Source organism: Anolis carolinensis, chromosome 4, assembly GCF_035594765.1.
Source record: "Anolis carolinensis isolate JA03-04 chromosome 4, rAnoCar3.1.pri, whole genome shotgun sequence".
Taxonomy (NCBI): domain Eukaryota; kingdom Metazoa; phylum Chordata; class Lepidosauria; order Squamata; family Dactyloidae; genus Anolis; species Anolis carolinensis.
The window spans coordinates 57,463,044-57,480,008 of record NC_085844.1 but is presented as its reverse complement, the minus strand read 5'-3'; the positions used below and the strand labels follow the sequence as shown (position 1 = coordinate 57,480,008).

The 16,965-nt window shown below is 38.5% G+C and overlaps 1 protein-coding gene across 5 annotated transcripts in view; it reads left to right on the top strand.

Moving 5' to 3' along the window:
• Positions 1-16,965, top strand: part of greb1l (GREB1 like retinoic acid receptor coactivator) — a 200,191-nt gene that overhangs the window by 96,712 nt on the left and 86,514 nt on the right. For 2 of the 5 annotated variants that reach the window (XM_008108643.3, XM_062980456.1), the window contains 3 exons: positions 7,388-7,529; positions 11,799-11,961; positions 12,072-12,269. In XM_008108643.3, coding sequence (XP_008106850.1) covers positions 7,518-7,529; positions 11,799-11,961; positions 12,072-12,269 — 373 coding nt within the window. In that variant the 5' untranslated portion in view covers positions 7,388-7,517. The remainder of the gene's footprint in view (positions 1-7,387; positions 7,530-11,798; positions 11,962-12,071; positions 12,270-16,965) is intronic. The other 3 variants (XM_008108646.3, XM_062980457.1, XM_008108645.3) reach the window with 2 other exon arrangements.

Sequence of the window (16,965 nt, the reverse complement as noted above, 5' to 3'; positions counted from 1 at the left end):
TTTCTCCTACCTTCATGATGCAGCTTGAATAATTATGCTTTTGTGCACCAACTTGATTTCCAGTTGTAATGGAAGCAGGAATAGGTCTCATCTCCTAATGGAGACATTTTCCTCAGACATAAAGATGTTTTTTCACCAGAATTGTCCTGCTTGAATATCGAATACTTATGTTAGTATGTGTCTATGAAATTAGCATCATCATAATGTGATCGTTTATATATTTGTAGATCAACATTCCATTCCTAACAACAGGTGTCTCGTGGTGCTTTTGAGGCTAACAAATTGAACATGCTGTTCCTAGTCACTTATATGCTGCCACAGTTAATGATTGGAACCACACTGATTAATTTGTTCAAGAAACCCTTTGAATACACCTAAGGACAGGGAGTCAACAAAACCCTCTTTGTGATAATTTAAAAATAAAAACCCTTTTAAAGCATTATTTTCATCAGATGTTTCAAGCCTTGTAGACAGGCCGTAATACAAATGAAACTTGTGTATTTATGGAGATGTGGTGTATTGGGATTAATTATAAACATTTTCTCTATTATTGGTCTGTTGTAAGTACAATTTGTCTTTAAAATTTACATATTATTAGAAATGTTTATATTTTTCCTTTCTAAGTCAAAATACTTTCAATAGACAACAACTCTGTGGTCCCTTGATATACACTGGAGTTTGGTTCCACAATATCCCACGGATCGTAAAACTTCTGGATGTGCAAGTCCCATTATATGCAGTGCTGTCGTAAAATTGTGTCTGTTATATATTTTAAAAATTGGGAATATTTTCTATCCATGAATGCAGAATCTGTGAATATGGAGATTGTTGATGTGTGGAGTTATAGAGGCTGGGCGCCACAACTAACAACAATTACCTTCCAAGTAACCATGCCTAAAGGATGGTCCAATGGGTGTAATATTTATGCAAGAATGTGTGAGATGAGGCTGCTTTTTAAATGTCATATATACTCATTTATAAGTTGACCTCCTGTTTAGGTTGAGGGCAGGTTTGAGGGGCCAAAATTATGAATTTTGATCCATGCCATGGGTAAGTTAAGAGTCATTCCATGGAGAAAGGAAAGCACCAAGGGCAACTCAGGGAGCTCCTAGCTATTGATGCCAATTCCCTGCCCAAATATTCAAGAATCAGAAACAGGATGGACAAAGCTCTTACCTTTTGCCAGTCTAATAAGGGAAATGGGTGGTTCCTTTTTTATACTTAAAGTACAGCTCTGAAATTAACTCAAGGATAAGTCAACTCAGATATTTTTAGGGATGATTTTTAATACTTTAGTTACTGGTTTCTGCATTATCTGTAGTTTCTAGGCTGTTTTCAGGTTTAGCCATATGTGACACATAGCATAGTACAATGGGCTTTCCATATATACAGCTTCTGCATCCATGACTTGAAAATATTTTTTTTAATCCAAAAAGCAAATATTGATTTTTGTTATTTTAGTATGCTATTTTATATCATGAGACTGGAGCATACATGGATTTTGGTGTCCACAGAGAGTCCTGGAACCAAATCCTAGTGGATCCCAAGGTCACAGAATCTTAGAATAGTAGAGTTGGAAGAGACCTCATGGGCCATCCAGTCCAACCCCCTGCCAAGAAGCAGGAAATCGCATTCAAAGCACTCCTGACAAATGGCCATCCAGCCTCTGCTTAAAAGCCTCCAAAGAAGGAGCCTCCATCACACTCCGGGGCAGAGAGTTCCACTGTAATATACTCTTGATGCCTATGAGAGTTGTGGTGCATAGTTGGTCCACTGGTTGAAGGTGGGTCAAAGCATTCCCATTCAGTGTCACCACTTGAAGAACTGTAGTACCACCACTGGATCCATACTTGGGAATAAACTTGCTCTTCCCAGTAGAACAGGTTTAAAACAGGTTGGCCTATGCCACCAAAGTAGCAGGGCTTCTAGCAATGAACACTTCTGTTGGGACTAAATTTCAGTTTGTTTCCCCACAATCAAGTCGTTGCCAATTTAAATAATTATTTAGAAGTTAAGAATTAATTAAATATTTGGTGTTGAATTTGAAAGTTGATATTTTTAGATTTTCCTGTTTGAAAAACAGACATAAGAATAATATAGTAGTAGGTCTCTTAGATATATTTTGTAATCTTGATGCAAATAATACTTGGTAGTTTCTTTTCAAACGTACATATTGGTTATCACAATCAATGTGTCAGATTTCAATACAATTTATGAAAATGAGATAGTTTAGAATTCCTGACAGAATTGTAAAATATTTGATCTTTTCTTTGATAGAGGGGAAAAAAGGGGAAAGTGTGGAATGGATATTATTTCAGTAATAGGAGGGGGAATAACTCGCGGGGTGATTGGGAAGTGACCTTTTCCCCTTTTCTTCGCTATGGGTCAGCTAAAGAGGTATGGCTTACTTTATATGGCGGATCGGAGTCCTATTGTTTGTAGCTGTACTTAAATGCCATAGTATTTCCAGGAGGCCAAAGATCTATTCCTCTTTTATGACCTGCTGTATCCTCAGGGGCCGGAGGCCCAATAGGGCATTCAGGCCCGATAGAACAAGAGGGTCATTGCCATCGACCAGGTCCTAATTGCCGCTTCTTAGTTACCACACAGACACCAAACCAGCTTTCAGGAAGATTTGAGATGGAAACATCTGGAGTGTCCTCCAGTCATGGGTTTGGGGTTAAGGGTGGGGGTTGCTCCTTGCATTTTGTTTCACCAGGTGCTAGGAGGAAGCAACATTAGCCTTTTTGATATGGGAGGCAAGTTCTGTGGCTCCCCAGTTAGGTTATAACAATTGGAAAGGTCAAAGGACAGCTGAGTGGGGTCAATGAGACACCATGTGGTGTATTTTGTTACTTAGTAAGAGAAGCCACATCCTAAAACCTTAAAGGGCTCTCTTGTAAGCTGGGTTGTGAAAAGGTTTTATGAGCCTGATGGCAAAAAAGTGCTGGTCTAGGAATGAGGAATGCATCCTTTTGTCTAAATTAAAGGATGATCCCTAGCAAATGTTTGAGGCTTTGGCAGCTTGGTCAATGTAGGACTGGAAGGCATAGTTACAGAAGCGCAAGATGGACAGTTACTCTCACTTCCTAATTTTGTTTTCCTGATTGTTCTCCCTACACCCCATCCTCATAAGGCAGGGGTCACTCCACAGTCTTGTTTAAGAGCTTGAAAGTCAATTGAATTTAGTGAAAGAGTTCAGCATAGGCTTGTCCCTCATCCATTAAAATGAATAGAACTTGTCAGCTCTTGGCTTTGGCTAGATTGTGCTTTCCTTGAGTTGAATAGGAAAAAACATAACATCCAAAATAAAAATGCTTTTGTTTCTCAGAATACTTTCCCTTTGCTACCAATACATTTTTCTTCCATTTAAAGCTATTGAAATTGTGTGGATGTGTGTGAAAGAGAGAGAGTCTTACTTTCTCTATTTAAAATTAAAAACTTCTCATTATTACTGGTGTGTTTCCTATACAACATTTTCAAGAGGTCCTAAATAATTGTGAAAGCAGAGAGAAATAGAAAGGTTTCATTTTGTGAGGGGACAGTATGCATATAGGATATAATACTTTAGGTCATGGCTAACAGTCTTGGGGCATCCTAATTTTTCTTACCTGTGTCATTTTGCACAAATAACCCACCACACCAGAAAATAGAAACATATCAAGTATAACAGTGGTGGAGTTGAAAGGTAGCCACATCTGTTTTTTTATTGTAAGAAGTAATAAGTGCTTGCATTTGCTTGTGTTACAAGACCTCTTTGTGGGCCATGGTTATGCAAAAGAACGTGGAATGGCGGAAGGTTTATGCCATGCTTTTCCTCAGGTGTGTAGCAATGCAAGGGAATCATACATCTCCTGTATCTTCCGCCTTTTCCTCTTCCCTCTCTTTTTATGCTTGAGTTCCTGGAATAAAATGGGGAAAATATATGTATGTACTAATTTACATGGGCCTTTTTGGGATTTTCCATGACCCCTGTGCTTTCCAATTTTTGAATAAATACTGACAAGAGGGATACAGATTCTCTTCCCTACCTGTTCTTGAGTCATTTGGACTCTGGGCTGTGGAAGACAAGTTTCCTAGTTGCTATATCGCTGCATCTTCATTGCTTGTTCCCTTCTTGATTACTCACTAACCAAAGGATTCGTTTGGATGCCAGGGCCACTACCAGCCCACGGAGCTGTGAAGACATTGGCAGCCCATTGGAAATGACCATGAAGCTTTTCCTGAGACTCATAGGGTTTCCAGGATAAAAACCTGGAAAGATCCCTATATCTTTAATAGTTGTGTAGGAGAGGGAATTTTGGCTGATGTTGCTTGTCATATAGCCAGGTAGCAAGCAACACCTGCTGAGATTCCCTCTCTACTCTGGCAAACCTAGTACAGGAAATTCCTGAGTTACAAACATCCAACTTACAAATGTCTCATAGTAACAAATGGGGGCAAGACAACAGGAAGTGAGATAAATTATCCATAGGAAGGGGAAATCACTCCTTAGTTATTATGAGGAAAAGGGGTCTCCACTGAAGTTTTATCACCAATCCTTGTTTCCACAAGAAGTCAGTTTTTTTCAAAACCCAATTCTCACAGGGACAGAAAATGAGGCGAAATCTTCTGAACCGGGGCACAGACAGCAAAACAAACATCGTGGGGATGTTAACCCTTCCCGATGCTAAACAAAGTGTGTGTGTTTTGTGTGTGTGTGTGGAGTTGCACTAAGTAGTATTTGTACTTGTGTGCCTTCAAGTCATTTGTGACATTAGCTGAACCTGGATTTTCTTGGCAGATGAGGTTGGCCTTTGCCTTCCTCTGAAGCTTAGAGAGTGTGTCTTGCCTCAGATCAACTAGTAGCCAATGCTCAAACCATTACACTACACTGATTCCCATTTGCTAGGTTACAATAAGGATAATGAATGTAATTTTCCTGTTTCTTAGCAGGGGGTTGGAGTAGATAGCCTGTGAGGTCTTTCCCAACTCTATGATTCTATGATTCTATATACAGTATATATTTATGACAGTCGGCCCCTGTATCCATATCCACAATTTTTCCAGCGTATGTTAGGGGCAGCATTTTGCTATGTAATTGTATATAATGGGACATGGGCATCCATGGAGACTGGCCCTGATGCCAATTGGGCTCCCTGTAAGGCAGTGGTTCTCAACCTGTGGGTTCCCAGGCGTTTTGGCCTACAACTCCCAGAAATCACAGCCAGTTTACCAGCTGTTAAGATTTCTGGGAGCTGAAGGTCAAAGCATCTAGGGACCCACAGGTTGGGAACCACTGCTGCAATGGATAAACAAGAAATCCTTGTGTTGATTACAGGGCAGCCTTGTTGATATATAGCGTGACATTCACATTTATTAGTATACATTGCAAGGTTTACTCCTTGTCTTTTCATATCCTAAAATTCTTGTGATCTGTTATAGGATGGGATTTCAATGAGTGTTTAAGATAGCTTTTTTTGGGGGGGGGGGAGTATTGTGGGGACTAAGTTAGGAGTGACTTCTGTCCTTTTTGGAATGCATGAGTAATGATGAAAGCAGTGAACTTTCCCAGTAAACTGGACTGAATTTTATGAGACTGGCATCGTTCCAGACTTGAAATAGATCTGACTTACTGAAAACTAGGTTATGAGTACTGCATGTTTAGGCATGTGTAATAAGGGTGTTTCAATAAGAATAGTTATATAATAATTTATAATTTAAAACTTTAAGGCAAGAATAATTACTGTATTACCTGTGAGCTGTACAAATAATTGCAATCACTCGCTGTAGTGCCGTACTGTGCTGTGGGTGGAATGATCCAAAATTTAACTATTGATATGTACTAAACATTAATAAACATTAATCTGTCTCATTTAGAATCATCATAAAGATAACTTCTGAGATGTGCCATAATGTTTTGTCAGTGCCAATTAATCAACATTGATTAAAAGAACGGTTACCTACAGAACTAGTCTGTCTACTATTTTCTTCTTCTTTTCTTTGAAATAATTGCTTTAGCACTGTTGCCAAATGGCCTTATCATTAGCCTAGGGCCTCTTCCACACAGCTGAATAAAATCCCACATTATCTGCTTTGAACTGGGATATATGGCAGCGTGGACTCAGATAACCCAATTCAAAGCAGATATTGTGGGTTATTCTGCCTTGATATTCTGGATTATGGCTATGTGGAAGGGCCCTAGGGTTGCTAGATTGGGTTTGGAAAAGGGACTACTGTAAATTCAATTTTCAGCCAATTTTTACCCTTAACTGATGTAAACTTCCTTGAATCCCAAACTGAAAAAGGCAGGATATAAACAAATGTTGTTATTGTCATAATCATCATAATTTTGGAGTAGAATGAGTAAGAGGCAGCTCTCTAAATTCCACCTTTTGGCACTTCTTTTCCCTCTAAACATAGCTATTGCCTCCTAGACGGGAGGGACATGGAGGCGTGATCAGCTTTGTTTTGTCACCACGTTTTTCCTGTTCTCCTCTGCTGAGGTACAATTCATGTTGCGAGGAGATAGCTCAAGCTGAAAGATGGGATTTGGAAGATGGGCAAGAACAGTTCAGTTGTCCTGCTTGGCAGTGTCTTGCCCTGTTCAATGATCTGTTAAAGATTAAAATTACAATAGCCCTGTCTCAGATCCACACTGGAAATCCTACATTTGTATTTATTATGGCTTTCTATAGATCTTGGTTCTTTGGAGAGTTTCTAGAGCAAAGCCATGTCTGCTGCTGTCACAGAAACTCTCCCTCTGGTTGAATGGTTTAGAGTGGCAAAATGGATTAGATGTTAGTGGCCAAACATGATGGGTCATTGTAATAGCTAACACTTTTTAAAAATTGCAATTCACTTGTAATATTTTTATTTGTTTTCCTGTCATTTTACACCAACATTTCAGGATTTAGCAATCGCAGTGAGGTCAAACCTTGCTGATTGATGTTCTGTTGCATCTTGTACAAAAGATGCCCTTGCTGTGAGAGATCTTCTATTTTTATAAATTCTCATTGCTATGCATATACCAGATCTCCACTGAGAATGAACAGAAAAAATAAATACAGAAATACGTATGGCATAGACACTCATGGCTTTATTCCCTCTTGTTTTTTATCCCAAACATCAGCCAACTTCATTTTATTATCTTAGAAGGCTGTCCTTGCAAACCTGTCATATTGTGAGCAGATTAAAATGCTTTCGAATGTATATGAATCAGCACATTGCTACAGAATCTGTCAAAAGTTTACTTTTGATCAGTGATGTGCTTTTAAAAATATAATCCATTTGACTGTACACTTTGGTAATGGATATACCATATCAAAATGAAAATATTTGTAGTGAATCAGTATATGTTTTGTTATATAAGACTTTACTGCATGGATATTTAATGTATTGTTTATAGTTTTCAGAAAATGGGATTCACGACTAACACTTCTCAATGTCTGAAGGATCGTGCCTGTACATTTTAGAAGAATGCACAAATTTCCAAGTTGACTGGAATCAGCTGGCAAGAAGAAAAACCTTGAAAACTGATGCAAAGCAGTGTAAGGGTAAAATGAAATAAAAGTAAAGTAGAACAAAATAGGGGATGGAAGAAACTCACGAGTGGCAAGCTGTTACATTAATAGGCTTGATGCACAGAATGACATATGGTGCAGCTTTTCATAAGTAGCTTGTTAGTTACCATGTTAATCTAAGAGGCTTTGAAAAAGCTTTCAAAGTGCTTGCCAGTTTATTCTATTTGCTGGACATTGTTATTGACACTCTATAAAGCAAAATGTATTATCCTCTGACATCTGTGTTTGGCAACTTCTGTGCAAGTTCACTGGAAAACAGTTCCCATTTGTTTCAGGGGTACTAATTTTGGTATAGGTATACTCGAGATCATGGCCATTATTTCAGATTATGAGATCAGTTTTATTTATTCTTTTGAATCTGAAATCTCAAGGGTGAAGATACATGTTAGAAGAAAAGGCAAGCCATGCTAAAATAAAATACTTAGGTCTGAATTCTATTTTTAGTTCCAGTTAGAGAAGCCCCATTGGATTGATGGTATTTGTCCGTGGGTTGACTCATCAGTCAACTATTAATTCAATGGGTCTACTCTAATAGGGACAAACAACAAAATTCAGACCAAAATTATTTAATGACCAGGTTTTAGATCTTCATTCAACCATACTATGTTTCACAAATGTTGCCCTTGGTTCCACTGTACAAATACAGAGTGTACATAGAATTGAAGAACAGAAGGCATTCCATCATCATCATATTTGTTGTTATTGTTTCGTGTCTCCACGAAATTTCTGACGCATGACAACTCTAAGGTGAACCTATCACTTTTGGGGGGGGGGCTGCAAGTGTGTGATGCATTCAAGATCACCCAGTGACTTTCCATGGCCAAACAGGGAACTGATCCCTGCTCTCCAGAGTCATAGCCTAATGCTCAAACCCTTGTACCATGATGGCTTTCATACTACCATACAACTTAACACCAAATAGGCTGTTAGGAATTGTGAGAGTTGAAGTTCAAAACACCTGGAGGACTGAAATTTGCCTATGCCTGGGTTAGACCATGAGGCCTCATCCAACTACATAATTCTGTGACTTCATGTGAAGTTTCTGTGATGCAAGAGGTGGAGGCTAGTGTTATTCTAATGGGACGGAAAATAATGCCCTAATTATATTATCTAATATTTTTCATTGTGTGGCTATAAATGGGTTTTGCCATGGGAAGTGGAAAGAGATGTTGTGAAATGTAGCATGTAGATTAAAGTTGCAGTATGTTTCTTATAATATGCACTGTCTACTTCGCTCAGTAGTAGAAATACTTGCTAATAAATTATCTTTTCCACTGATGTTGCAAAAGCTTAGTTAGCCTCAGGGTTTTCTTATTGGAAAGACCTATTACTTATGCAGTAGATCATATCTTCATATTTTGCAAATTACAAAAGAAAGATGTTCTGCAAACTCACCTTGATTGAACTTTAAAATATTGTTTGTAAATGTCTAGATGCAAAGCATAACATAAACTCGGAAATGCAAGCTTTTTGCATACAATATATTTAGGGGTGGGATAGGGTGGGTGTTTCTTAAATGTCATAGATTTTGTTGTTGTTTGTAAAATACACCTAGATTCTTGGATTAATGTTTTAATTAGTTTTGACAAGTTAAATCTGCAGAATGCAAAATTCATTTTCCTCACTGAGGAGTGCTTCTTCACTGAATCTTGCCTTGCCTTACCAGCAGTTTTAATGTTTTAGCAGTGTTAGATAAAATGGGGAGAGGAATACTGAATTATGCATAATTTAGGTTGGGGAAAAAAATCTCATTCTAAAAATTTTTAGATTCTAAAGGGGGCGGTGAGAGAGAAGGGAGATAAATCCTGTTTTGTTGTTTCTTGTTTTCTTTCTTTTTATAGCTTTCTTTCTGGTTATATTTTGTATTATTACTTTGTTTTATACATTTGTTGTATACATTGAAATCCCGTGTGTGTCTGCATAAAGGGTAAAATACATAGATGTAAGAAATGGTTGTAGTCCCTGGGTACAAATATGGTGACAGTCCCTGGCATATTGGGGTAGAAAATCCCTAGCTATCTCTCTCCGTAGATAGTTCAAGAACTGCTAGTCAAAAGCACTGCTTCTTAAACTGTGGGTCCCGATTCCCTTAGTTCAGTGTTGAGTAAATGAAAAATCTGTCAACAGTCAAAAGTTTTCTGAATGTCACCTAGTGGCTGTTTTTAGACATTTGCATGAATTTGTTGTGCATTGTTAACAGTAGACTCTGCCATTTCTTCAGCTTTACATCATAAAATCAGGCAGAGGTGAAATACATTTCAGATGGTGTATGTCAAAGTTCAAAATGTTTGTATGTTGTCAGCAGATAGATAATTAGATTGATAGATATTGGTTCTTCAAGCCGAGTACTAGATGAATAAGCAAAGCATCTTATGAAATGGAAGCGCTTAAAACAGAAGGAAAAAGTATTTCTTGTTTTCTTGCCTGTTGCTTGTTGGATAATTTGCATCATCAGGCTAAACCACAATTGATGCACTACTTTGCTGAAACCATATTTCCGAACCATATTCCAATCCCGATTTTCCTTCTTTCTGGTCACAACATCCTGCCCATCTGTTTACAACAGGTGCATCCGAAACAGTGCATTGTGATTGGACACAATGGAGTTTCCAGGTGGTAGTGCATGATCCCATTCTCATCTGTCACTAACAAACATTGACTATGAAAAGAGTATCATTTAGCTATCAGTGTCAGGAAATACATTCAGGTGAGGGAAGAGAATTTTAGTGCTTGCTTCTGTTTGCATTATGTGGGCAAGACAAAGCTCCACCAGTCCAGTCTCCTAGGGTACCATGTAGTAGCTGTGCATCCATCATATTTTCTTCCATCCATTAGCTATACCCACTTCCATAAAGCAATGATAGCAAATAATAGTTACACAAAGCACCACAAATGTAGCTTTTAGCCTTGATCACAATGAAAATGAATGCTAGAATCCTGGTAGTTTTTTTTTTTCGTGTCAGGAGAAACCGGAGTTGCTTCTGGAGTGACACATATCTAGGGACAGTGCCCCACCTCACCAAGGAGAAGGCAATGTCCCAATGCCAGAGCACAGTCCACAACCATTCAGTGACTGGGGAAGAGCAGGGTCTCCTCTTCTGCAGATGGGAGAAGACAGCAGACATACTCCTCCAAGATATCCAGTGTAGACTCAGAATTTGGGACGTTTGGAAATAAATTCAGTAATGTTAAGGGTTGGATAGTCTTCCTTGTTTCTGGCTCTGACAACCATACTTAGGTATGGATGACTAAAGAGAAAAAGCCTACAATATAGATATCTATGTGTGAAGCTTCCCTGAAACTAGGAACCTCATTGCAAAATGTTGCAGCTCCCAGGGAAGTCTGCTTTATCCATCTCCATCTTACCATCCATATTGGCTGCTTGGAGATTTGAGGGCTGAGTATGTGGCATGGTCCTACTCCCCACCAATGGTGTAAATTTTCTTATTTAGAATATATCCAGAGATGTTGACAGAAGATATACTCATTCTGTGTCTGGGTTCTGTTCCCACTGCCAAGAACTTTTTTGCCTCCCTTGCTTTCCGTCAGCAATGGAATAGCACTGGGGGGAGGCTATTCCAGCATAATGGAGAGTATTGGGATGAGGCCAAGGGAGCCCTAGGAGTAGCCCACATGCAGAACTCTTATATTATACTTGACCATGTTGACCAATTTATATTTTTGTAGACACATCAACTCTTTATCTTCCATTTCTTTGCCATATCTGTAGTGCTTTGAGTTTGAACATGCAGCCAGTCCAGCCAAAACAGAGTTCCTATCATTCTTACAAAATATTAAGGGTGGAAAACAAAAACAAGAGGTTCCTAAAATAGATTTTTGTACTGTTTAACCTTGAATGTCTTCTACAAGCCTGCCTGGTGTTTTTGTTGTATTCCTGTTGTCCCTGTTGAAATCTGAAATGATGGTTTTTAATTTAATTTTTTGAAAAGGGACACTAATTTATAAACAAATACTTTAGAGTACTTTTAAGTGACAGTAAATAACTCTCATCACCGAAAACCAGGCTGGCAGGCTTAAATGAATGCTAGAACAAACAGTACTTTTCCAAGATGTTATTTTTATAACTTCTTTGGTCACTGCTAATATTTTATCCCTCATGCAGTTTTGATGCAAAATGTTTGTTAATTCATGACTCCTTGTTACCAATAATGAAGGGATGTGTGCCTTTATATTTAACACTTTGTCTCATCTCAACCCTTTAAATTTGTTTTCCAGATCATGGGGAACTCATATGCAGGGCAACTGAAATCTGCCCGTTTTGAAGAAGCTCTCCACAACTCAATAGAGGCCTCTTTAAGATGTAACACTGTTGTTCCTCGGCCCATTTTCTCCCAACTTTATCTTGATCCTGACCAGCCGCCGGAAGGTAACCAAGCAAGTATGGCATATTTTAATGGCCTTCTTATGCTATACACACATTTTTTTTTTGAAAATAAGAAAGCATCAAAATTTTTCATTTCTCCTGACATTTACATTTTTTAAATTCAGACGTGAAGCCAAAAGTAGAGGAGCTGGACAAAGAACTCATGCACCGTTACACCCAGAATGGAAGCTTGGATTTTTCCACTAGCCAAACTGTTAATGAAATGGATGATGATGAAGAAGATGAGGATACCTCTGATTCCAATAGTCCACCAATTCCCTACGCACAAAAACCTGCCCCAGAAGGGTCTTGCACTACTGATGGTTGGTTGAAGAATTTCCTATTTAAAATGTAACTTTCCTAGAATATTCTTTTAGCAAAAACTGTATGTAAAGGAAGCCATTAGAATAATATATGATGATCATATATAGCATCTTCTGGTACTTTACCATGTCTGTACCTATTCATGAGTAACCTCAGTCATATCATTTGGGAAATGTACAGTCAGCTCTCCATATTTGTAGGAGGTCTGTGAAAGTGGAAAAAGATAAAGAAAGCACTATTTTTAGCTGAGAGAACATCTCTAGGTATATCCAGGTTCTCCAGCACAACTATTGGTGGAAGTGGACCTCAAAGCCATGCCGAGAGGTCCTAGAGAAAACATTATTTATCAAATCTACAAATAATCAAACCCACAAAAGTCAAACCCACAAATGTGGAGGCATGGCTTTACTTCCAGAGATATTGGTATAAGATTTGGGATTCTGGGTTGGCAGAAGCTGGGGCTAACAGTGGGGGCTCTCTCCGCTCCCCCAATTCAAACCTGCGGCCTTTCGGTCCAGAAGTTCAGCAGCTCAGCGCTTTAACCATCAGGGGATATTATTTCCTAAAGGTTGTGAATATACAATATTTCTGATTGGTTTTTTTTGTCTGTTGGAGGCAAGTATGAATGCTGCAATTAGGAAAAATGATTAGGATGTAATGGCCTTGCAGCTTTAAAGCCTGGCTGTTTTCTCCCTGAGTGAATTTTTTGTTGGGAGGTGTTAGCTGGCCCTGATTGTTTCCTGTCTGGAATTCCCTTGTTTTCAGAGTGGTGTTGTTTGCGATATTTTATGTGCTTCTACTGTCTGTGGCCCTGAGAAAACAGAGGATTTGCCAGACTTTGATGATGGGAATACTTGGTTGGGAGGTGTTAGCTGGCCCTGATTGTTTCCTGTGTGGAATTCCCCTGTTTATTTCCTGTCCTGGTTTTAGAGATTATATTGTTCTGCATTATTCTATCCCAGTAATTATTTCATATTAAAGTACAATCTCACTTATCCAACATTCGCTTATACAATGTTCTGGATTATCCAACGCAGCCTGCCTTTTCATAATCAATGTTTTTGTAGTCAGTGTTTTAAATTCATTGTGATATTTTAGTGGTAAATTTGTAAAAACAGTACAGTAGAGTCTCATTTATCCAACATAAGCGGGCCGGCAGAACGTTGGATAAGCGAATATGTTGGATAATAAGGAGGGATTAAGGATAAGCCTATTAAACATCAAATTAAGTTATAATTTTACAAATTAAGCACCAAAACATCATGTTAGACAACACATTTGGCAGAAAAAGTAGTTCAGTCCACAGTAATGCTATGTAGTAATTACTGTATTTATGAATTTAGCACCAAAATATCACGATATATTGAAAGCATTGACTACAAAAATGCGTTGGATAATCCAGAACGTTGGATAAGCGAGTGTTGGATAAGTGAGACTCTACTGTAATTACTACATAGCATTACTGCGCATGGAACTACTTTTTCTGTCAAATTTGTTGTATAACATGATGTTTTGGTGCTTAATTTGTATAACGATTACCTAATTTGATGTTTAATCGGCTTTTCCTGAATCCCTTCTTATTATCCAACATATTCACTTATCCTGCCGGCCTGTTTATGTTGGATAAGTGAGAGTCTACTGTATATTGATAATCTTATATTCTCTGCTTAGAACTGGATTATATGAGGCCCCTTCTTCACAGCTGTATAAAATGCACACTGAAGTGGATTATACAGCAGTGTGGAGTCAAGATAATCCAGTGCCAAGCAGATAATATAAGATTCTAAATGGGTTATATAGCTGTGTGGAAGGGCCTTGAGTCTACACTGCCATATAATCCAGTGCAAATTAGATAATCTGTGGAAGAAACCTAAGTGAGGCCTAAATCTGCCTGTCCCCCAACTGAAGCCTGGCTGTCCCTTGGTTGCTAGGCAACCAAGTGGGCAGAGATTAGCCCTCTAAACTGGCAGCAATTGGATAAAAAAAAATTATTGCTCTCCCTCTAATTAGGACTTTATTTTTCTTTTCTTTTTGTTGTATCAACCTGGAGGCATGGATGATGGGTTGTGTTGTCAAATTTCGAGATTGGGGGGCCTGTACTTTTGTTGTTTTGTCCGCTGCCCTGATGCCATCACTCTTTTATATATATAGATTGGTTTAATATGAAGGAAGTTGAAACTTTCAACTATATGTGCTGAAAGAGAAAATGACAGATGATTATATATCACTGGACAAGGATTATCTTTGTTGGAAATAGCAACAGCCCAAGCCTACACTTATATTTGTTGACCTGTATTCTATATGTATGTTGATTTGCCAGTTTGACTTACCTCTTTGGTGTGAGAGGGACCATAGACATGTAATTGTACTGAGCATGTTCAGACTCAGGACTTTGTATTCAGTGTGATTATGGACCTCAGTATTAGCAGTTCACTATAGACCTCAGTGGAGGTGGATGCATGTATGTTTATGGACTTCAGTGAATACAATTATACCTTAAAGACTATGAACAATTGATTGAGAGTGATATCCTGTGTACTTAACTCAGAGAGAAGCTATATCCTATCTATAACTGAACTTTAATAAGAAATGTGCCTGTATGGTGAATTAATACAAGATGTTCATGAGTAAACAAGATACATTATTTTTCAAAGAATATTTTGTCATTTATCTCCAGGTGCATATTTTAAACTAAGAGGTTTCAAGGGAGTGTTTATCTTTTGGGCAACTTCAAGTGCAGAGAAACAGCCATCTTCTGCTAACCAATTTTTTTGTAGTGGCATGTCTTTATCCTTGGCAATCTAAAGACATGGTTCTTCAGTTTAACGGATGAGTTACCTGTGTGCTATTACATGAATGCTTGTGAATATCACTTGTTCAAAGAGTTGACTTCTTACAAGGTCATGCTTTCCTTGACTAGTGGTTTTCAAAAGGTGGCCTCCACATATTCATGGAGATTCACATTTGCCAAGAAGATATGTGCCCAGAAACTGGGTGCAGTTATTTTCTAATATTTTTGGTTGATGTTTTGACAGTTCTTAAAAGCAAAAGGGAGAAATGTTTAAGGGCTACAGTACAAACTGGCTCGTCTTCCAGGAGGCAGTCAATATTCCTACAAGATTTTTTAATATTTTTTTTGTGCAACTCCAGTTGCTCCTGCCACGAAGAAAAGAAAAATTCCTACAAGATGAAAAGAATAGAATATGAAGTTTCCAAGTTTCCACGTGTAGGTTGTTGAGAACTCTTGTTAATAAAAGAGGAAATGGACAGTGTAAATGCAGAAAGGATATTATATTTACAACGGTTAGATTCATTAATATTGGAAGGATTGTTGCACAGCTTGTTTTCAGACAGAAGAGCCCTTGCCTGAGAATACGCTTTCTCTCTGATGACCCTTTTTGGGATCATTGGCTCTCTATATCCATCAGCAGCATGAAACCAGTGGCCTCATCCACTGTTATTTTTGTCTCCATTAATAGTAATTCTGAGTGCTTCATGGAAGCAGGAATTGAGTAGAGAAGGGCAACCAAAATGGTTGAAGGTTTGAAAGCCATGCCCTATGAGGAGCAGCCTTGGGAGATGGGTATGTTTAGCTTGGAGAAAACAAGGCTGAGAGAGGACATGATAGCAAGTTTAAATATTTGAAAGGAGGTCACATTGAGGAGGGGGCAAACTTGTTTTCTGGATAGGACATGGAGCAATGGATTCAAATTTCAGGAAAAAATATTCCACCTAAACGTCAAGAAGAATTTCATGTTGGTAACAGCTGTTTGGCAGTGGAATATGAGCATCAAATACATTATCTAGAGGTTTTTAAGCAGAGGCTGGATGGCCAACTGTTGGGAGTGCTGCGATTGTGTATTCAGTCATTAACAGAGGGTTGGACTGGATGACCATAGGGTCTCTTCCATGTCTATTATTCTAGTGAATGTGGGAGTGTGCAGCCTTTGGGATATACCTCACAACCTCTGAGGATGCCTGCCATAGATGTGGGTGAAACGTCAGGAGAGAATACTTCTGGAACATGGCCATACAGCCTGGAAAACACACAACAACTCTTTGGGATTGTGTGCCATTGTTTTGTAGAATGGTTAATGAGATCTATCAAGAGTTTTTAAGAGAGCTGTAAAATTGCATCTAAAAAGAATACATAGAGGCAACAATTTTTTTTCATTGTGTTCCTGCTTGTGTGATTTCATTGGGATTGCAGTCAATTTTGCAATAGTGTGTGGGTGAATGCTCCTAATTTTTATGACCATGCACCATTTGTTTAGTTCTCCGTGTCCCTTGCAGCTGACAGAGATTGGTGTCTTTAAAAGGGCATCCAGGACATTTGGGAAACACAAATAAGGCCAGTCATGTTGTCTGGCTGTAAATTGTCTGTTTTTCTGCACCTTGAGAGATCAGGCCTTAATTTCAGAGGCCATTAGATAGGCAGATAGTTAATACCTAATGAGCTGCTGTGAAGATGCATGGGGAAAGGACTGGGAACTCTGATTCTTATGTAAATCTCAATAGGCAATCTCTTATGTAGATTCCTTATCTTACAGCAGCACAATGCCAGGTCTGTACCCCACAGAGGGGATGTTAATTGTTGCTGCTAAGATACAGCCAATGAAATGGGAGAGAAAGACAATCTTTGCTTTACACAATCTTTGCTTTTGTTTATGTTTTCACAGCTGTGTTGGTTAAATG